Source organism: Pogoniulus pusillus, chromosome 13 (genome assembly GCF_015220805.1).
Source record: "Pogoniulus pusillus isolate bPogPus1 chromosome 13, bPogPus1.pri, whole genome shotgun sequence".
NCBI lineage: Eukaryota > Metazoa > Chordata > Aves > Piciformes > Lybiidae > Pogoniulus > Pogoniulus pusillus.
In genome coordinates this window covers 21038978-21061167 of record NC_087276.1, presented here as the reverse complement: position 1 = coordinate 21061167, position 22190 = coordinate 21038978, and the positions used below count along the sequence as shown (strand labels likewise).

Sequence of the window (22190 nt, the reverse complement as noted above, 5' to 3'; positions counted from 1 at the left end):
TTGTCTCAGAAAGTCCAACCTGTTAGGCCTCTGCCAGGGAGGGAACAAAACCCTTCATGGCTGTGCTGACTCACCATCCTCCAGGATGGGGAAATGCCCTCTTTATTTCCCTCAGTCAGTGATTCTTGAAAGATCTGGTGTGCTTAATTAATGCTCAGTGGAAACCTGGCCAGAAGCTGGCTGTGGTGTGCTGGCCCAGCTCTGTGGTGCAGGCCAGGTGCTGCTGATGCTACAGCAAAATAGTTCTTCTGCCTCCTTCAGCTGAGCTCTTCTCTGTCATCATCATGCAGTGATGCTCTGAGCCCCTGCTGCTGGGTGAAAAAAAAAAAAAAACAAGAAAAAAGTTCCTGCCTATATCTTAGTGAGTTTATTGAAGGCTTACACTGCTGGTGACTGTGGTTACCTGCCTGCCAAAATAGTGCAGATTAAGTGGAAGCTGGGCAAGTCTGATTTGAATGAAACAGCTAAGAAGGAAATGGTGCTTTCCCTTCTTGGAAAAGGAAGGTAAATAAAGCATATTACTACAATATCATTACTATCTTTTGGCCAGCCCTGAAGCAGTCAGGCAATTAGTTTGATGATCACTGTAGGTCCTTTCCAGATGAATTTTTCTTCTCTCTTGCTGTCGTCATCTCTATCACCTTTCTTCTCTTCTTCCTTTCTTCTTATTGTCCTCTCTTCTCTCCCTTCCTCTCTCTATGGCTCTGTACAGGTTCAGCAAGGCCAAATGCTTTAAAAAGCTAACTAGAGTCATTGCCAGCAGCGCGCCCCAGCAGTCCCACCAGCTGTCCCAGTGCCCTTGCAGTGCAGGACTAGGGGACGCTGCAGCAGAGGTGAGTGACCAGACAGCGCCCTCTCTCCGGAGCCCTTGCTGCCCAGGGGCGCCTGGTTAATTAGAGCTCCCGTTCATCAGCCGCGGCGATGCCCTGCGCTGCCCTGCCCCGGGCTGCCCGCCTGGCCCGGCGCTGGGCCGTGTGCGCCTGTGCGGCCCCGGTGACGTGCCCCCGGCTAGCCTATGAGACGGCTCCTTACTGCGGGGTGCCCGGGGAGCGGAAGCGGCCGCAGGTGTCCGTGCGCAGCCGGCCCGCCGCCCGCTCCCGCCGCCCGCTCCCGCCGCTCGGGATGCGCTGAGCCGACCCCGTCCGCCCCGCGGCGCGCCCGCCCGGCGCCCGCCGCCACTCCGAGGTGAGCGGAGAAGCGCGCTGGGACCTTCCGAGCTGAGCAGGGGCTCGGCATTGCCGTGGCCACTCCGGCCCCCCGGTTCTTAGGCCCGTCCCCTCGGGCTGCCCTGTCCCTTCGCCTAGTACGCTCCGAGCTGCGTTCGGTGGCTCAGCCCGAGCGCAGGAGAGGCTGCAGCGTTAGCTAATGCGCCCCTCTGTAGCAGAATGTCCCTCGGCGGGGCGGGAATGTGGCATACGCCGCGAGATGCAGCTCCTGGTCTTGCACAGGAGCTCTCCTGGCTGCTCTCCGGCCCCTGCCGGGCTGGGTCACGGCTCACAAACACCTTTGGCCTCCCCACCTTGGCTTTTCTGTGCTGTACAGAAGTCTCTGAACCAGCCTGTAGGGTTTTAGTGAAGAGAAAGTGGTTGCTCGACTTAGTATGGAAGTAACACAGGAGCTGAATCTCCGTCCAGCATGTGTCTTGGAATTTCTGATGGCTTTTGATCAAACTGGGCCTTAAATGTTGTCCCAGAAGCTTCATGGCACAGTGAATCTTGCTTGGCACGGTGGGAGCTGACTGTGCCAAAAGTGCTCCAGTTGGCTGTGCTCAGTTCCTTGGGCTGTGCAGTGTCTGTTTATGGTGTATCTATATGGTGAAAATAACATTTTCATTTCAGAGGCTGGTGAAGCTGCATGCTGAAATTGCTGCTTTTGTTTCCTCTCATGATAACTAGGGCTGGTGTCCTTGCCACAGGAATTACTGGGTCCAGCCATGAGCTCTTAGACATTCACCCTCGATTATAGGCATCAAGTTATTGTCAAGCTGTTTAAATATTTATGTTTACTCTGGAATTTGACCTCTGTTGGCCTCCTCTGTTGTAGTTTGTCCTGCCTTTGTTATGCTGTAGCACCTCCCAGTATCAGCCAGCCCCTGCTAGGTGACCATGGTGAGCTCCCCTGAACCTTGACCGTGAATTGCATTATTCTCTCCTCTCTTGAGAGCTGCCTGAATGCAGCTGAGTGTCTGACCTTTTATTGACAGATAAACAGAGGCATTAAATATCCAGAACTAGCTTAGAGCAAAGGCTTTTTAGATGTGTGTTTTTCCCCCTCTCTGTTTGTTCTGTTAATTCCCAGTATCCTGTTTTGACTGCAGCTGAGCAAATTGATGTTCTCAGGGAACTTGCTCTGAGAGTATCTTGGGTTTGGTTTTGTTTTGTGTTGCAGTGGGTAACACAAATGAGAAGTGGTTGCCTTTATCCAGCCTGCATTCCCTTTTTGTCTACCAACTTACAGACTTCCTCTGCCATTTTATTGGTCTTTTGGTATTGTTTGAGCTTTCTACAACTGTGAACAGCTTTAGATTTTCCTGTCTTGGAAATCTATGCCCTGTCCTAATGGATCAGCAGCCAATTTTGTTGCATATCTATTTCTCTTGTTTTCTATCTAGTTTTTGTGAATCTGATGAATGGTTTATAGCTGGAATCTCTTCTTACTATGGATTCATCCTAGACTTGCTTCCTCTTAGCTGCCATAGGCTGTCCTTAGTTCATCCTAGTTTCCCACAACAGCCTTTACTGGGAGAATAGTTCTAGTAGCTTTTGGGAGTCCTAGTGCCTGATGTTTTCCAACTAAACCAACTCCTTGTGTGAATTAAGCTCTCACAGCCCATAGCTCTCTCCCAAGCTCTTATAATTAGTGTGGACTCTTTGCTTACAAGATAACACTGGAGCAGCCTCCCATCAGCAGTGGTACTGGGTACTGCCTGATGCCAGGGTTTTGAGTAGATGGGTTTAACTTGCAGGTTATAAGAAGCAGTTCTGTTCTGCCTAGTAAAGTGGGCCTTGAATTAATCTTTGTATACCTGGTAGCAAATAAAGACCCATGCAGTACCAAGTATGCCTTGTTCTGACAGGCCTGTGAAGTTGCTGCTGCTGCTGTTCCTCTCAGCTGCTTGCTTGATGTGTTTAAAGCAAAACAACGTCTGAGTGATCACTGAGGGGCTGTCCTGTGACTACCCCTCAGAGCCTGTTGCATTCTTCATTTTCCTTTCTTTTCCTAAACCACAGTGGCCTCACATGTAACAAAACCTTGTGGGAACTGCCAGCAGAATGCAGAAAAATAGTCGTTTGTAGTCAGGAGCTCAAAGAGCCTTTAACACTCTGTATTTCTTTAGCTAAACATAGTCTGGTACTTCTTTGCTTTCTGTTACTTCTTTCCCAGTAAGGGTGGTCTTTATTTGCACGTGGGGGTATTTATTAATATTTACAAATGTCTGAAGGGTAGGGAACAAGAAGAAGGGAACAAGGTCTTTTCAGTGGTGCCCTGTGATAGGGCAGGGGGCAACTGACACGAGTGGAAACACAGAGGGTTCAGCTCAACATGAGGAAAAACTTCTTTGCTGTGCCGGTACAAAGCTCTGGAACAGGCTGCCCAGAGAGGATGAGGAGTCTGTTTCTCTCTTAGCTTTCAGAACTTGACTGGATGTGTTCCTGTATGGCCTGCTCTGGCTGGGGGGGGTTGGATTGGATGATCTCCAGAGGACCCTTCAAACTCCTACCATTTTATGTTTTCTTCTTGGATAGTTTGGTTTTTTTTAGTGGGGAGAGGGATGTATTGTGAATATGAGTGTTGGGTCAGTATAGTCTGATAAGTTAGTGTTAGTATCTTAGCCTGTCAGCTGGTGTGAAATGGTCTTCCTGCCCAGGAAGCCACCCCCTCTCTTCCTGTTTATTTTCCACCTCCCTATCCCCAACCCCAGCCACTCCTTCCATAATTCATGGAATGAGCAGGAACAGGTGAAACTGTGGTTGCAAAGGCTGACTCTAGATGACAGATACGTAAGGAGTTACAGGTACAACCCCGGTGACTTCCTCATGAGTGGCGTGCAGAGATGAATCAGAGCTCTTACAGCTCTGCCCCCCTGCTCATCACAGGCTTCTGGCCTGGAGGCAGTCTTTGATGATGAACAGTTCCCTTGGGTGAGTTGGTGCTATCCCTCTGCTGCTGTTAGTGCTTTGTTCCTCCGGTGTGAAAATGCTTTTAAAGGAACAGTTAGGCTAAGCTGGTCAGTGTAACCTCAAGGAAAGGTCTTAGCTGAGCATCTCTTCTACAAACTTGAGAGTTGAGCACTGTCTAAAATCTGTTTTAGAGAGGCATTGTCCTGCCTTCCTGTGTCTTTAACCAGTCGCAGCCTGTCTGATGGCTTCAGTGCAGGGTGTTGCCAAAAGCCCTAGAGTTTCTTGTCTCTTGCCTGGTCCTCCTACCAACACTTCCCTCCACGCACCGAGGTGGGAATGGGAGCTGCTCAGTTTGGCAGTTTCTCCTTTTCAGCGTACTGTTGTGGGTGCAAGAGCAGACATCTATACCAGAATCCATGTGAGGCGTTAGTAGCTTGAAACAGTAGCAGTGGAGGGGGGCAGGTGTTGAATGGAGCCTGCTGGAAAACACCATTCAGAAAGAAAATGAGAAGGAGCTATGTTGGCTCACAGTTTGAATTCAGCGCCTTGGAGAGGTGCAAGTTTGGGGCACTTCCCTGCCAAGGAAGGAAAGAAAGTTTGGGTTGGTTTTTTTTCAAGCTTTGTGTTTTTAAAGCACCTCATTTGCAACAGCCTCTAAAAAGTTGCTTGTCTCCCGTAGTGGTGTAGGTGGAGGCTTTATCAAGCTCGGTAATGAGGACAGTGTCTGGGAAATGGAGGCAGGGTGGATTCCCCCCTCCCGCTGTTTGTGCTACACAAAGCTGAATTCCTGGCAGGTTTTTTTTTAAGTCACTACATACATTTTCTGCGTAGCTGTTTGTTCTGACTCAGAAATGGCAGTGAGCCTGCATGTATGATGAGTCGTTTGGGGTGCTTTTGTTGTTTTCTGGAGGAGCAGCTGCCTATTGGAATCTTGCTGTATAAGGTACTGGAGCTCTCCTCTGACCGGCTCCTGGTTGTTAAATGTGCCTCTATTGTGACCCTTGGGTTTTAACTCCCTGCAGTGCTCCTGTCTCAAAGCAGATTTTCTCTTCTGCGTCTTAACAAGAAAAGATTTAACAGCGAAACCCTCTTAGAGATTCCTGTTGGCCATTCCCGGAGGAATCGCTGTATCTGGGGCAGCAGGAAGCTTCCTGCAGCCTGCTTGAGAGACGCTTCATTCTGGTACCGACTACCGACTCTTGCAAAAGCCACGGCTCCAGTGATGTATCAGGAGCTGTAGGGTAAAAGAACAGCTCAGGCGGCATCTCTTATGCAAAACATTGACATTCCGGCTGCTGGAAGGCTGACAAGACAAAGCCGAAGTGTGCAGAGGCTCAGGGATACCAGTATCAAAGGATTTCACTAACAGTAAGTGTTCTCATTTCAAGTAAATAAGCACTGCTTGCCGTGCAGGTAGAACTACATTTTGCCTTTTTAATATCCTTTTGGGGTCGGTTTCAAATCCTGATCCTTTGTGGCAGGTGGCCAAAGTGTTAATGGCTGTGATTCTGTGGTTTTTGCCTTCCAGGCTTTTAGTCCTGTGATGTTCATGAGTCGGTCTGGGTGTAATGGAAAGTGAATTGCAGAGCTGGGGATGAGGCTCGAGTGCGTTTCTTAGAATGATGTCAGGATTTCAGAGCTGAGGACAAATTGGCTGAGCAGCATGGGACGAGCCTTTTGGAGGTGGGCTCAGTGCCAGGATCGGTTTTCCCAGGTTGTGTGCCACAGTGTTGCCTTCTTGGCTGCCTGAGTCCAGTGTGCCCTGGCCAAGCTCTGAGGTAGTCCTCACAAGAAAGATTTACTATCAGATGGACTTGTTTGGTGTATTTGGTGTTCCATGGGGTTCGGATTTAGCAGGATGGTACACAACCCGCTGAAACCACAGCACAAGCATAACAAAGCAATTGCAGTGCACAGTGGAATCCAGACGTAGATGTGATGTCTGTTACTGGTCTCTACATGCTCAGCAGAATGGTGCTCAGCATGTGCAGTCACCAGAAAGGAACATGCAGGCTGAAGCCAGCTCAGACCCTTTCCTTTCTTCAAAGATTTATGCTTTATTTTTATACTTTGAGCTCAGCTTTCTCCATGTGGGCCTGGCTTGCTCAGAAAGACATTGTTCTTTGCTAATTGTCTGGGAGCACCTGACAGATCACTGCTGCAGCTGTTTTAGCTAAACTTAAGGTTACTCGTGAGCCTCCCTGCTATTGACATAAATTCAGCTTTCTTTGCACCACTTTCTTTCCCAAACTCAATGGTTTTTGCACTTCTCCACTGCAGAGGTGTACTGGTTTGGCACACTATCCTGGATTGATTTACTGGAAAAGAAAGTTCAGGCACTGTAAAAGTCCTTTCTCCAGAGCAGTGTCCTGGAGGGAAGTTTATTAAAGCTTGAGAGCTGTTTTGGAAGCAGAGGGGATGTACAGAGCAGGGCTGGGCTACTGTCACATCTTCAAGGTGTGGCAGCCTGGGAGATCATTAAGGAGGAAGGTGGTTGGAGAAGGCACTTTTTTTTGCACAGAAGTAACCTGCTGCTGAAGGAGTTTAAATAATGAGGAGCTCAGCCTTGTGCTAGTGCATGTCCCTGAGTGACCAGGAGACTGCGAGGGGCTCTGAGGTGCTGGTAAACATGACCAAAAAACCCACAGTGCCTGCCTCAAAAGGTGTGGTGGACTGTTGTGAAATGGCGTAGTCTAGTGTCAGACCCTGTTTCCAGCCATATTAGTACATTAGTTTCAGACCAAGACACAGAATCAGGCATTTTATCCTAGACTGCTCCTTAAGAGTCTCATTCACTCCAAACATCTGCTAATGCAGGGAATGAAGTGATGGCAGTGCTGGGCTACACTCCCGTGGGACGTGATTAATGGTACAGAAAGGGAGGTGAAACAATCTCCATTCTGCTCTGCACTCTGAACTCCAGGCTCTGCTGGTTTGAATGACACACAATGAATGAGGAGAATCATCTTCTGGGCTTTGTGTGTTGCTTTGTTGTCCGAAAGGAACCTCCATGGGATTCCTAGAAGGAGCAGGAGCATTACATGGGTTAACTGGAGTATAACAAATAGCACCTAGCGGTAAGCTTGTATCGCACACAGAGCAGAGATTGTGCCGGTGTAGGCAGCACATCTAGCACTCCAGCTTTACAGTTGCACTTTTGCACGCAAAAGAATTAGTCTGAGTCCAGGGGCAGTGCAGAGATTTGCTCCTCGCTGATGTTATGTGGGACTGTGGACCTGAGCAACCTGACCTAAGCTGTGGTGAACCCTGAAAGAGCTTTCCAACCTCTTTTTTTTTATCAGACCTTAAGTACTACCTAGGAGGTATCAAAGCAAGCATGTAAATACTTAAAAAACTGGCTCCTTTTGCTTTGATAGTGGTGCCCTAAGTCCTAGAAGCACCTCTCTGAGATTCTTAGTAATAAATTCATGATGTTTACAAATCCAGTGAAAATTTTGTTGTGTGAAATGAAAAGAACTTGCTAAAGGGTGTCTGTATGGAACATTCCCTGTGAGACCAGTAACCTAAAAACATAGTAAGCTCAAAATGAAGTGCAGAAGGGAAATCTTTACTGCTCTGTTGGAATTAGACCTTTGGCTGGTTCAGATTGAATGGTTTAATATAAATCAAATCCCCAGTGCCAGACAGCACAAGGTAGAGAGAGTCAGTGATGTGAAAACTCCTGCTGGCACTCCTGAAGTAACACGTCCCCTAGGCAATAACAGAGTTTGTGTCAGTTTTGGGGATGGTGGTGCTCAGTCACAGCCAATGTGTGCCTGTCCTGCATTTTGAGTAGCTCTGAAAATTCTCTCTAGGCTTTGTTTAATCTTATTTATTTACAAGTGGGAAAGAAGTCAGTAATTGTTGTGCTTTTTTTTTCCCTAGAAGCCTTGTTTTGCTGGGGTTTGAGAACTGTCTGGACAGAAGTCACAAACAAGGGTTTGGTGCTGACAGTGGAGCATTACCTTTGGTGAGGGTACCAGGAACATTGAAATCAGCCCTGGCCCACTCTGTGTGTGTGCAAATCTTCAGGGAATATCTGGCAGTCTGTGTTTGTGCTGGGCAGATGGGCTGCTCACGTCGAGTGAAATGCAGCCAGCTCCTCTGCATTGGTCCTTTGCTGGGCTGATGGGTACAAAGGTGTGGCCATAGGCAGAGGGATGTGGCCTGACAGCCAGAGGAAGGGTCAGCTCACATACTGCCTTTGTGCACTTGCTTAGCACCACTGCAGCTCCCCAGGCCTGCCCCACGTGCGGTGAGTTCTTGGGAGCTGTCTGGAAGAACTTAATCTTTTCCTTCTGTGGAATGGCAGCAGATAATCCTTAATAATCGAGCTGGAGTGTGCTTGAGGAAAATGCTTTCAGTTCCAGAAGGTGAAAATCTTCAGCCCAAGCAAATTAGGGTCTGCACAGTTGAATAGTGCTGGTGTCTGCCGTAGTGGGGTGGTTGGCACTGAATCTTTTGGGACAGTGCTTCATGAGTAGTAGGATCCAGGATCCAGCAGTGTGCCAGTGCTTGGTTTCCTTCATTCTTTCCTGCAGGCTTCTTTCTGTTCAGGGGAACTTGACTTTGATTAGCTCTGCAATTAGAAAGTGGAAGATTTTTATGAGCTTCCATCTAGCTTTGGTTCTGCAGGTGAAGAATATTCTTTCACAGTGGTTTTTGTGTGTGAACACTCAATTTGAAGCCCATACACCTGTTACTGGGAGTTATACATGTACATAATTCTAGTTAGTTCTCATTTAGCTTTAGTTTTAGATTAACTCTACCAGAAAACTCAGTGATATTGGTTGCTAGATTATACCTTTTTTACCTTTGAGATTTTCATTAGCTGGATGGAAATTGAAGTCCAAATAAAAATCCATAAATCCAGCATCTTGTGATGGTCCATTGCTGAAAACCAGCTCACTTTCACAGGATGCACAAGGCAGAAACATTGTCAGAATGTGTTTAAGAGTGCTAAACAAGGGAAATCTTAACTTGCTGAACTACTTGGCCAAGCTTTTCTATGTATGGAAGCACTCAAGAGATTTTCAAACACATTGAAGCAGCTGCCTGCCAAATTCTAGCAAGCATCAGGCTTTATATCTTGCAGTTGAACATCCTGTTGGGCTAAGAGTGCTGATTCTGTGTGGTGGACACAGTTTCTCTAGAAATAGGTCATTATGCAGATTGTATCTCTCTTTTTTATTACTAATTTTCTCTTTCTCAAATACAAGAGCTCTAAGAAAGAAAGAGAACTTCCTGCTCTTGAGAAAATCCCAAGTTGAGGTAGTTTTGGCTCTGAGACATCTAGATCAAGTAGAGGAACTGTCCCTGCGTCTGGTAGGTACCCTAAACTCGGAGCAAGAGCTGCTTTTGCACAGTAGGGCCTGGGAGTGCTGGTGGTAGGAGTGTGTCAGTAGCTGTACTGGGCTCACTGAGCTGAGTGAAGGCTGATCATTCATGGAGGCACAACCATTGCTTGGCCTCCTCTGCCTTCTAGACACAATTGTGAATTCATAGAATTGTTTAGGCTGGAAAAGACCTTTAAGATGGAGTCCAGACATTAACCCAGCACTGCCAAGTCCACTGCTAAACTATGTCCTTCAGTACCACATCTGGATGTCTTTTAAATACCTCCAGGGTGATGATTCCACCACTTCCCTGGGCTTAATCACTCTTTCAGTAAAGAGATTTTTCCTAATATCCAGCCTAAGCCTTCTTTCATACAACTTGAGGCCATTACCTCTTGTCCTATCACTTTTTCCCTGGGAGAAGAAACCAGCCTCCACCTGGCTCCAGCCTTCTTTCAGGGAATTGTAGAGGGCCAAAAGGTTTCCTCTCAGCCTCCTTTTCTGCAGGCTAAACAACTCCATTCCCTCAGCTGCTCCTCTCAAAACTTGTGCACTAGACCCTTCACAGTTTCACTGTATTTCTCTGAACCTGCTTCAGCACCTCAGTGTCCTTCTTAGAGTGAGAGCCCCCAAACTGATTATTTCTTTATGCCTCAAGACATTTATTGTGCCCTTCAAACCCAAGCTGACTGTAAAAGTGATGTTCTTGTCATTGTGCTACCTGGGACTTCTGTTCAGGACTCTGGCTCTGCTGATTGCAGCATTTCACAGGCTGTGCAGAGGACCCAAATCTTGGCTGTTCACCCAGATATCTGAAGAGCCAGAGGCTCTCACCTGGAAATGAAAAGAACTGACTTTTGTCTGGGATTTCTTTTCTCTTGGTCATAGCAGCCACCTTCTGCAGATGCTGCAGCAGCAGCTGCACCTAGCCAGGGAGGAAGATACACAGGGCTGCTCTCCTGAAACTTTGTGGCAGGACACAGTGGCAGAGGGGTGTCCTAAACGTTCTTTAGATGTGTAGCAGCACTCAGATTGGGTCACATAATGCAAAGCGAATGGAACAAGTCCCTGCAAACACAGCCCGTGCTGGGAAACTGCTGTCTGGATTTGAGGGGTGGGGAATTGTCCTGCTGAACAAAGCAATCATGGATTGCTTTTTTTAAGGCTGGCCTCAGCTGCAGGATAATGCATAATGCTTGCCTAGCTCTTTGAGAATATAGTGTTAAATAAACACGAGCTAATCCTCACAAGAATGCATCCAGTGCTGGCTCTGCCTCTCCTGCAGCAGCCGCTGGTTAAGTCTGTTCCTGGGCCTCTGCCTTTTCTACTCATTAGCAAAACCATGGCTCTGTAGTGGTCGTTTCATTTCCTGCTGATGTATTGATGCCTGGAGGAATGCTGTTGCCTTACAGGAGCATTGAAACTTCTGCAAAAGACTCAAATGTGTGAGAAAGAGCACTGCTGCTGCAAACCTGAGTGCTGCCTACTGCCCACTAATGAAGTGATGCAGCAGGACTTGGAGCTCTGCCATGACCAGAGCAGCTCTGGCTTCATGTGTCTGCTCCTCCCTCCTTTCCTCTCCCTGAAGCTGATCTTAGGCTACTCAAGGTTTTGACTCTGATCTGGAAACAATTTTGCCTTCATCTCATGAACTAGTGGGTCACTGCTCTGAAGTAGCTCAGCAAAGGGGCCAGCAAGGGTGGGAGGAGTGGGTGGGTGAGACTATGTATCAGCTAGCTCAGCCAGGAGCAGATCAGCTGCAGCAAGTGAAGGTTCTCTTGCTTCAGGGCCCCATGGGGTAAAGCTGAGGCATGATAAAAGGTCGCCAGGGGATGTTTGTGGGAAGCAGGCTCACTGCTGCCACTCAAAGTGTAGCCTCAGAGGGCTTGAGCCAGTTCTGAGAGCATAAAATTAGTTTTAAAAGCAGCAAGGAGCACTGACTGGTGGTGGGATTTCCAGGTGCTTAGGTTGTTTTGAAACCAGTGTCTGAACCAGCTGTGGGAGTTGTGGGCTGCTTGGTAGACATGCAGCCTCTGTCCTAGAACAGACTGAAATAGCTGTGGAACTTCTTTGGAGAAGAACAAGCAATTCAGTTCAATGTAAGGATCCCCTTGGGTGCCCTTCTCAGGAAAATGTGTAGGACCAGTCGCTGGGAGGGAGGTTGTGTCCAGGAAGGATCCCTTGCTTGACAAAACCCCTAGAACTGTTGGATGACATCCTTGGACCTCTGCTCTGTTAAAGCATTTTGCCATTCTTTCTGCCTGTGTGGGAGAAGGGCTGGCAAAAATTCTTCTAGATAATAGTGAGTCTTAGTTGTATCCCTTCTCCTGTTGGTCCATGGGCTGTTTGATGTGTTCCAAGTCACACAGACCAGTGGAAGAGTTCCTCTTTCCTCCCTGGGAGATCCAGGCTGATGAGCCTAGAGGCTTTATGCTGCTGTTCCTGTTAGCAGTGCTAATTTCTTCTCTTTCAGCCCTGATGTGGAGTTCCAACACCTGGGGACTCTGCTCTTTGACTATCACCATGGTGTGCCAACTGGGAGTTGCTCTCTACCACTTCATCATAGAGTGGTTTGGTTTAGAAAGGACCCTAAAAGATCACCTAGTTCCAGTGCTGCTGCTGCTGTCTGGGACACCTCCTAGACCAGGTTCCTCAAGGCCCCATTCAGCCTGACTTAGAACACTTCCAGGCTTGAAGCCTCCACAGCATCTCTGAGCAACCTGTTCCAGTGCCTGACCACCCTCCTGGGAAGAGTTTCTTCCTAATGTCTAATCTAAATCTGGCTTCTTCCAGTTTGAAGTCATTACCTCCTGTCCTATCACTCCATGTCCACCTAAAAACTCCCTCCCCAGCTGTCTTGTAGCCCCTTCAGGTACTGGAAAGCTGCTTTAAGTTCTCTCTGGAGCCGTCTCCAGGCTGAACAGCTCCAGCTCTCTCAGCCTGTCAAGGAACTGCAGAAAGAAGCTGGCTTATGGACTTGAAAAGAGGAGTTTAGAGGTGGAAAGTGGATTTGGTAGCTTAACCTGTTTTTTCCTTTGGGGTGCAGTGGGAGAAGATGTTTTCATATCCTTGGAACAGTCACACATGGCTGTGTACTGTCATGTGCCAAACTGTGATCTTCCTCCTTGTATGTGTCTGCCAGTCAGTGTATTAGAAAGGTGATAGGATTTCTACATTGAAACTGCTCAAATGGCACATCTGGCCCCAGAGACAGTGTCTTTAAATCTCTTGCTTGAGCTTCAAAGCCAGAGCAGTGGAGAGCTGAGCATCCCTTCCAGCAGGAGGGTGCATACAAGCACTGCTGCCTGCAGCTGGCCCTTGTCACTCAGAATTTCCAAGCCAAGGGTTTGGCCTCTTAAAACAGGGGAAATAAAGTACAAACATTTTTTTCTTCTTTTATTTTTGGAAGCCAAACACCTTTTTTATTTTGCATCTTTCTGTGGTTCTTTTACCTGGGATCAGGAGGGCTGGGGTGAGAGAGACACATCTGTGGACAGAGAACTGCAGGTACCCTCTGAAAGACAGAGGAGGCCTGCAGCTGACCTGTCTCTGGCTGCTTTGTTTGCTCTCTGAGTGCAGTCTCACAGGGACTTTGTTTTGCCTAAAGCCTGTTCTTCATTCATACCTCTGGGCTGCAAATGTTTTTACAACCACTTTAGTTATTGCTTGCTTCTTTCCTTCTGGTACCTTGTTAAAAGAGGCCAAAGAGATCAGGGTAAGCATCCTGTACATGGGTTATTTCCATCCTGCTTCAAAACTCGTCCTGCCAGTTTTGAGAAGAGATACTGATACTGGGAACCTGCTACTGCCTTTGTGCAGATGCCTGGTTGAATCTGAGAGTCAGGGTCTGTGCCTCATCATTCCTAATGTGTTCCAAATTCTTCTCTTGCAGGCGTGAATGACAGAGGAGGTGCCCCCGACTGCACTGACAGACGTAAACCTGCGTCTTCTCTGCCACGATGACATAGACAGGGTGAAACAGCTCTGTGGCGACTGGTTCCCAATAGAGTATGTAACTGGTGTTCTTTCAAGTCTTTATCAATGATCTGGATGAGTGCACCCTCAGCAAGTTTGCAGACAACACTAAGCTGGGAGGGAATATTGATTTGCTGGAGAGTCAGGAGGCTCTGCGGAGTGATCAGTGGGCTGAGGCTATTGGGATGAGATTCAACAAGGCCAAGTGCCAGATCCTGCACTTGGGTCACAACATCCCCATTAATGTTCCAGGCTTGGGGCAGAGTGGCTGGAAACTGCCCAGCAAAGACCTGGAAATGAGCCAGTGTGTGCCTAGATGGCCAAGAAGGCCAACAACATTCTGGCTTGGGTCAGCAGGAGTAGAGAAGTGACCATGTTTCTGTGCTCAACACTGGTAAGGTCACACTCTGAACAATAGGTTCAGTTTGGGGCCCTCACTCCCAAGAAGGACATTGAAGGGCTGGAGCAGGTCCAGAGAAGGGCAACAATTCTGTTGAAGGGTCTGGAGAACAGGGCTGGTGAAGAGCAGTTTAGGGAACTGGGGTTGTTCAGCCTGGAGAAGGGAAGGCTGAGGGAAGACCTCATTGCTCTATACAGGTCCCTGAAAAGAGATTGGAGCCAGGAGGGGGTTGATCTCTTCTCCCTAGTTACAACTGATAGGATGAGTGGAAATGGCCTCAAGTGGCACCAGGGGAGGTTTAGGTTGAGTATCAGAAAAAATTTCCTCACTGAAGAGGTTCTCAGTTACTGGACCAGGCTCCCCAGGGAAGTGGTTGAATTGCCCTTGGAGGTGTTCAAAAGCCACAGAGGTGTGATGCTGAGGGACATGGTTTAGCACCAGGGTGACATTAGGTAATGGTTGGACTCAATGATCTTAAAGGTCTTTTTGTGCAACCAAAACAATTTTATGGTGTGGAGTGTGAGGTGATGGGGATCTAGAAACAAGCAGTGTGTACCTGCACTGTGCTCCAGTTCAGAGCTGACACCAAAGGCTCTGCAATCATTGGTTCTGTTACTAAGATGGCTTGAAGATCCAAATTTTCTGTGCACCGTGGTGGTGTTCCTGGTAATGGCCCATTGCTGCCTGTCCTGCAGGGTCCTGAAGTCATCACAAAGTTCCTGTGTGCAGATTTTGGCAAGAAAATGGGCTTTGTAGTTAAGGGGTGGATCAGCTTTTTGGGAATGACTGTGTATGAGCTGGGGAAAGGAGCACAGCTCCAGGAGAAAGGACAAGAGCACTGTACTCTTGAAAGAAAGTGGTGAGAAAGCACCCTCAGAGCTGAGCCAAATGACCTCTGTCTGTCCCACATCAGTCCCCCAGACCCCCATTTGTGTCTGCACAGGACTAAGGAGCTTTCCTGAGGGACAGCCAGAGCCTTCTGCCTTAAAGCAGCCAGGGAAGCTACAGCTGTATCCTTAAAGGCCTTTTTTTCCCCCTTTCAGTTTTGTTGAGAGGTTTATAGAGGAGTTTAGTAGACAGTAATTAATATTGCATAAAATGTAATAAACCAGTAAAAAGCAGTCATAATATTTTGAATTTCTTTTGAACACAAGGTGTGCTGGAGTCTCATGTGGAAACAAATCAGTGTACCCTCATTTTCTTTTCACAGAAGAGGGAGGAGGGCTGAAGGCTGGCAATGTGATTTTTGGGTACAAACATGCAGCACAGAGTTGTTTTCACATACATATATCAGATTAATGAGATCCTCTTAGATGAGGGCAGATTGATCTTGCATTTAAAAATAACTTGCTAAAGATGGAAGTGGGAGCTCTGGGCAATGAGTGTAAAAGGGAAGGGTGGCTGTCTCAGCAAGGCAGGAGGCCTGCGTTGCTGATGGGATGCAGTTGAGAGAAACCCTGCTACCAGATGGGGTGCAGCAGCTGTTTGGTGTTCACTGGTGCCATTCAGGCAGGAAAGGGGTCGACTTCTTAACTTAGATTTCATGGAATAAGCTAAATTAGTAGCACAGAAAGAGCTTCAAATTGACCTGTGGCTGACCTCCTTGTCTGTGTGTCTTTGCCAAGACAGCCCTTCCAACTTCCCTCCCTTAGTCTTGGCTATGTTACATTGGGCTGTGGTTCCAATGGCTGAGATTTAAAGGCATTGCTGCCCGTTTCCAGTTGAACAGCACCTCAGCACAACGTTGACTGTGGCACTACCTGCTTCTGTGGGCTCTGTCCCACTAAATATCCTTGCTTTTTCTTCTCCCAGGTACCCTGACTCATGGTACCGAGATATCACTTCCAACAAGAAGTTCTTTTCCCTCGCGGCTACCTACAGAGGCTCCATTGTGGGCATGATAGTGGCAGAGATCAAGAGCAGAACAAAGGTGCATAAAGAGGTAATGCTACTAACCTGTGCTTCAGCAGGGGACAGGCCACCTTCTGGCATGGTTAGCTGTGATGAAACTTGTTCAGGGTGGTTTTCCCTCCTCCATCCAGACACTTGTAAGAGCAATCCTGAGTTAATTTTAGGACACCAAGAAGATTCTGATTTCCAGCTGATGGAGCGTGGGTGGTGGGAGGTCTGAACACAGGGCCTGCTCAGCAGCCTGGTACTAGAGTCTCTTGCTGCTGGAGCTAGGCAGCCATGCACTGATGGGAGCGATCAAATCATGCAGGCAGAATCCAGAAGTGACAGCATAGCAGGTCATTTAGCTGCTGCCTGGCTGGTTTTGTGTGCCTGGCTGTGGCTGAGGTATGTGAAGGTGTGGAAGAACCAACCTCTTCCTCTCTTAGGTAAGGCTTGAACTTCCTTAGCTGTGCTGGGCCTTCCTGCAGAAACTCCTTCATTTACAGGGTCACTGTCTCGACCACAAAGCAGAGGTAACTGGGCTGCAGAAAGCTCAAGCTGCAGGGATAGCAGAGCTTGGAGGCCAGGAGAGGCAACACAGTGCAGCAGAGAGGTGAGGAAGAGATGGTCACTGGAGACAGTAAGGGAAGAGAGAGCTGGGTCAGTGTAAGGAAAACAGCAGAGGCAAGGGGATGAAGAAAAGGAGGGGCAATGCCATGAGTGCAGGATTTGGAGAAGGTCGACAGCAATCAACTGAACGCTGGTAGGAACCAAGAGCTCTGGCTCTCTTCACTCTGTCTGCCTTCACCCCAGAGCTAGTCCAAGTCAGAAACTGCACCTTCAGCAGCTCTAACAAAGGGCTCTTGTTCCAGTCAAGCTGAAAGCCAGGGGCTCCTTCAGACACTGCTCCAGGCAACAGAGCCTGCAGAACATGCTCCTTGTCCTCTGCAGCACTGCAGAGATCTTGATCTGACTCTAAACTCAGCTGGAGCATGCAGGCAATGAATACTGTTGCTGGATTGGTCTAGGCACTGTTGGGTTACTCCAGAATAGACACTTTGAATCCTTCCTGGTAAAGAATGCAAACATATTCTCTGCCTAAGTCCACAAATAATGTATGTAGTAAGGAAGCTGAGTGGTTGAAGGGAACTGGGGTTGTTTAGCCTGGAGCAAAGGAGGCTCAGGGGAGACTTTTTGGCTCTCTAATTCTCTGAAATGAGGTTGGAGACAGGTAGGGGTTGGTCTCTTCTCCCTAGTAGTAAGAATGAGAAAAGATGGCCTGAAGTTGCAGCAGAGAAGGTTTAGGTTGAACATTAGAAGAAACTTCCTCACTGAAAGGGTTCTCAAACACTGGGACAGGTTCCCCAGGGAGGTGGTTGAATCCCTATCCTTAGGGGTGTTTAAAAGCCACGGAGATGGGATGCTGAGGGGCATGATTTAACACCAGGCTTGGTAGAGTTAAGTAATGGTTGGACTGGATGATCTTAGAAGTCGTTTCCAACCAAAACAACTCTATGATTCCATGAAACATCATGATTTGTGTTTGTGCCTGGGAAGGCAACTTGAAAGCAGGAGAAACCCCTGAGGCACTATGCTTGGATTTTTTTTTAACTCCCTGCATCCTTTCCAGAAGCTTCAACTGAGACTGTTCAGTGATGAAGTTTTCCTGCTGTATCCTTGCTTTCATATGTTCCACTCCAGGACTCCTACTTCCCCCTTTGCCTCCCCTACTAAATATCTTATATCTCTACTCAGGATGGAGACATCCTAGCTTCCAATTTTCCTGTGGACACTCAAGTTGCTTACATCCTAAGTCTTGGAGTGGTGAAGGAGTTCAGGAAACATGGAATAGGTAAGATGCTGCTTAAGGGATCTCTTTTGCTGTTGTTTGCCACATGTGGGTGGTGGGCATGCATGAAGGAGCTTCACTGTCTCACCACAGTGCCCTTTGAAACAAGCTTGTTGGTGACTTGTACGAGCAAGTGGGAAGGTGATGCCCTTGCATCCCCTTCTTGGTGTCCATGCAGCTGCACTGAGATGTTTTTACTGGTGTAGGCACAGTACAAGGTGAAGGTGTTTCTGAAGAGTGTGATGAGGTTTTGTCCATCTTGTCCCCAGGGGCCACCTGAGCACACCAAAACCTTTCACTCCTGCTGGTCAGGCTTACTGAGAGTGCTGGGACTTCACACTAGGAAATACTGCAGTCAGGAGGGCTGATCTTCCCTTAGAGCAGGATGGGCTTTGTCATCACATAAGTGCTCTCCTGCTGCAGTTTCAAGCCTGATCTATATCTTTGATCTGCAAAAGGAAACAACAGGTTTGGCAGCATGACACAGTGTGGCACAGATACAGGCATAACTCATCTTTTTCTAGTCCTCCCTTCTCCCCAAGGCACGTTTAGAGTGGTACAAGCTGGTAGGATCCCTAAAGACATGACCAGAAGGGTCCTCAGGGAGAGCTTAAAACTTGCATTGAAATTCTGCTGGGGAGATATTTCGTGTAGAGAGAAGATACCAGCACAGGTTGATGTTCAGAGAAGGTGGTAAAGAGGACTTCTCTCAAACTGTGGTGGTTTTGAGCCTTCTTTCAGTTTCCAAATCCTACTTTTTTCCCAGCTCCATCTTTCAGAGTCAGTGTTTCCTGTATCTGTTACATCTCTACAGCATGTTGCTGTGCTCTCTTAGAGTCTTTGGGCTTGTACCTGCAGCAAAATAACCTAAAAAGCTGCTGTCACTTTTGCTGCTTCTTTTTTTCATTTGAGACCTTTTCTCCTGAGAGTTTTGAGAGTTCTTCTGCTTTTGTTTGAAGCTGAAGTCTTTCATGCAGGAAGCCTTTCACTCCAGGCATACTTCTGAGCACTAAAGCTCTCATTTTTCTCTGGCAGACATAAAAGACTTTGGTTTCTAGATCTCTGCTATTCTTAAACCAGAGGGCAGCTGGGTTTCTGTGAGATGGAGGAGTGGAATATCTCATAGCAGAATTAAACTGCTCTCCTGTTGATGTCTCTCAGTGTCTTTTCATGCTTGGCTGATAGAAATTCTCACTAAATATCAAGGCACCATGAAGTCAGTGCTGGTGATTTCTGCTCCAAACTTCTGTGGGTCCTGCTGAGAGCTCTGTGTGCTCTGGGGACTGTGAAACAGCGGCAGAAATCTCGTCTGGGTGTTTGTGTTAACTGAGCTATTGTTACCACACCCGAGGGAAGAAGTTTCTCTGCAGGTTCTGCTGGGTCCTTCCTGCCATCCTGTGGTGGTTTGGATGAACCTTCAGGTCTTGTCTCTTCGAACTGCAGTACTCTCTCTGTCCTTCTCAGGTTTCTCCTGCTGAAAATCCGGGTTGCGTGAGAGACTATCTCAGCTCTCCTCCTTAGAAGGGACCGAAATCCTCCCAGATCTTAGATTTTCATTGGAGCTCAGGAGGCACAGTGCAGCAACCTGCTCCTGAACTCCTGTTTTGACATTGGGCTGTGCATAATGGCTTTGAAATAGAGAAATATGATGGAACTGATAGCACTGAAAATGAGTCACTGACCTCCCCCAGAGCCGAGAGCTGCTTGACTGCTATTGTCACAGTCTCCTGTCTGGCTCGTCACTGTGGTGACTGATCAAGAGTTTGTGTCTGGCTAGGATCTGTGTTGTGAAGCTGTGTTCACAGTGTAAAACCATGCAGTGTGAGCCTTTGAAGTCCCTCCAGAGGGTCTGTGAGAACTAGTGGGCTCTGGGGTCTTCGAGCATGTACAGCAATTGCTGCTTAGACCCTGAGGGCAAGAGATCTCAACTGGGACCTGCACACCCTTGTGCTGTCCCTAGAGGCAGCCGCAGCCCCCGAGCAGGCAGCTGCACTCCCCGAGCAGGCAGCTGCACTCCCCGAGCAGGCAGCTGCACTGTGTGATTCTTGCTCTTGCCTCCCACAGGTTCGCTCTTGCTTGAGAGTTTGAAAGACCACATATCAACGACTGCCCAAGACCACTGCAAAGCCATCTACCTGCACGTCCTCACCACTAACAACACAGCAATAAACTTCTATGAAAACAGAGACTTTAAACAGCACCACTATCTGCCCTATTATTATTCCATCAGAGGAGTCCTCAAAGATGGCTTCACCTACGTCCTGTACATCAACGGCGGCCACCCACCTTGGACAATCTTATATCCTTTACCTGCAGTCTGGTTAGGCATGGAGCACACTAAGCAGATACCAAGTGATGATTTGGCTTAGCAACAGCAACCCAGCAAAGCAGGACCTGGTTGGGTGTGGGGACTAATGCCTGCCTGGATGCAAGTTTAATCTGAGGCTGTAAGGAAGGCAGTGCTAGAGGGATGTGGCCCCATTCGTGCCCAGTGTCCCAGGAGGAGCTGAGAGAGGCAGTGTGGGGTGGTACATTGAATTCTAAGTTGGAGCAGGGTTGATGCCAGTGTTAGTGAGCGCTGGTGTTCAGCCAAAGTGTGAGATGTGCTGTGACTTGTGGAGTGCAGGCTGTGACAGGAGTGACAGGCTAACTGTGGGAGTTTGTCTCAGGTGGCTGGATCATGGAGAAGACGCTTGACCTATCCCAGCATAGCCAGTCAGCCCAGACACCTCCAGGCAGATGGGTAGATTGCTGTCCCCACAGGAACTGCTGTGCATGCCAAGGGAGCTAGCAGCTGCTTAGAGGAAGCATTTTCCACCTAAGCTGGAGCAGTGTTCCCAAACTGCCATCCTCTGCAGTGCAAAGCAGGCCTGCCTCTAGTAGAGGGGAGCAGGCAGTGGATAGAGGGAGCGGATCAGAGCAGATCTGGGCAGACAGTGTGTCCTGAGATCTCTTTGGGCAGTGCCAGTACACAGGGTATCTTTGGTTAGTTCTGAAGCTGCAGTGTGAATGGTGCTGCCCTTAACTGATGGCCACTGACTACCTGCAGCACATTGGGTCAACGCTGGCCAGCCTGAGTCCCTGCTCCATCCCCCAGCGGATCTACCGGCAAGCCCAGAGCCTCCTCTGCAGCCTCCTGCCCTGGTCTGGCATCTCTGCCAAGAGTGGCATCGAGTACAGCCGGACCATGTGACTGGGCCCAGGATGTACAAAGAGCAAAGGTGGGTACCTGAGGAGCTCCCTTTGCTACCTCCTTGACCATGCCCTACAGCCACTGTCCTGGGGCAGCAGCTGAGAGTGTTCTGCAGCACAGGCTGCTGAAGCTGCAGCTCTGCTGCTGTGTAAGGTGTCTGGGGCATTGCTCTGCTCTGGTCTCGGTGGTGACCAGGCTCCTACTGGTTCCATTTGAAGGGTATCTGAACTCTGTTCTTGTTTACTTGAGCCTGACAGCAGTTGAAATGTGCCTTTGCTGTCTCTCCTCTCCCCAGCTCTGTTAAAAGAGCTTGCAAGGGCCAGAACTACTGGCTCCTCCCACTTCCCCCAGCTCAGTGTCCCGGCACACTAACTGGTAGCACATTTGTCAGCAGCTGCATTGCATCCATCTGACAACAAGGTCTGCAGGACAGTGGCTTGAGGTGACCTGTGACACCTGGCTACCCCAAGACAGCTGCCTTCTTCTTTCCCTAGGATTGTTCTTCCTCCCATCTCCTGAACCATCCGGCTCTGCACGGATCCCACTGATGACAGCTCTTGGTCAGTGACCCAGCCCCAGGAAGAGACTCCTCGTGCCACAGGTTGACCAAGATTTGGCAGGCTCCACACCTGCAGGGCAGCAGCCCTGACTTACCCATGTGTCCTGGAGCCTACAAGCTGCCTGAGAAGGCCTGGCTGGTGTGCAAGGTGCCAGGCTGTGCCCTGGCTGAAGGCCCTTTGCCTCACCCCTCTGTGTGCATGTCGCACTGTCCTTGCCACGTCCCTCGCCTCCAGTTTGCTCCTACTTGCATATGTGACAGAGAGAGGTTCAGTTGCTGCTCCCACCCCACAGCTGCCGGAAGCAGTGCTGATGAGGTTAATGAATGTGCACTGACCGAGCATGAACACAAGCCCTGAGCGTCCTGACAGGCCACTGGCAGAATATTCAGCCTTGCCCTTGGTGCCAGGGAGGTGGGGAGCAAGGATCACATCTGGGTCCTGCCAGGTCAGCTGCTGGTGCTCCTTGCAGTTGCCTTCCAGAGAGGACAACTGCCTCGCATGAGAACCCACCCAGCCCACCAGCCCTCTGGAGTCACCTAAAAAGAAGCATCTAATTCAGGATGTATCAAGTAGAAGGCAGGGAATGAAATTGCTATTTCATAGTGAAATATATATCTATATTATACTGTATAGAGCTTTCTGCTTTTCTTCCAAGTTGGAATACAGCAGAGGAGGGAAGCTGAGGGGTGTAGAGCTGCTGCTGCAGCCAGATCCTTCTCCAGTGGGCTAGCCTCCTGCAGGAGTTTTAGGGATGCACAAATCATTGCAGCTTTTCCTTTGCAAAGGAAGGAAAAGCCTGTCAGGACTGTGCAGCCCAGGTGAGTGCATAGTGGGTCAGTGGCTCTCAGCCCTGAAGTGGGAGC

General features: G+C 48.7%; 1 protein-coding gene across 3 annotated transcripts; it reads left to right on the top strand.

The window, feature by feature from the left end:
- Positions 1 to 330: 330 nt before the first annotated feature.
- Positions 331 to 21957, top strand: NAA60 (N-alpha-acetyltransferase 60, NatF catalytic subunit). Of its 3 annotated transcripts, XM_064153425.1 has the most exons (7): positions 331 to 833; positions 13350 to 13465; positions 15645 to 15774; positions 17481 to 17577; positions 19639 to 19873; positions 20611 to 20795; positions 21262 to 21957. In XM_064153425.1, exons 2-6 carry the CDS (start codon positions 13356 to 13358, stop codon positions 20765 to 20767), a joined length of 729 nt encoding a protein of 242 aa, XP_064009495.1. In that variant the 5' UTR covers positions 331 to 833; positions 13350 to 13355; the 3' UTR covers positions 20768 to 20795; positions 21262 to 21957. The 3 variants fall into 3 exon arrangements, with proteins under 3 accessions (XP_064009495.1, XP_064009493.1, XP_064009494.1); XM_064153423.1 differs by lacking the exons at positions 331 to 833; positions 20611 to 20795; positions 21262 to 21957 and adding an exon at positions 1078 to 1185 and having other exon boundaries at positions 19639 to 19958; XM_064153424.1 differs by lacking the exons at positions 331 to 833; positions 20611 to 20795; positions 21262 to 21957 and adding an exon at positions 5471 to 5489 and having other exon boundaries at positions 19639 to 19958.
- The last annotated feature ends 233 nt before the right edge of the window (positions 21958 to 22190 follow it).

Excerpts from the sequence above, each read along its gene's own strand:
- NAA60 (XM_064153425.1), top strand. The coding sequence starts at position 13,356 with ATGACAGAGGAGGTGCCCCCGACTGCACTGACAGACGTAAACCTGCGT. Across the intron at positions 15,775-17,480 it reads GAACAAAGGTGCATAAAGAG|GATGGAGACATCCTAGCTTC; the intron begins GTAATGCTACTA and ends ATCTCTACTCAG. Across the intron at positions 17,578-19,638 it reads GTTCAGGAAACATGGAATAG|GTTCGCTCTTGCTTGAGAGT; the intron begins GTAAGATGCTGC and ends TGCCTCCCACAG.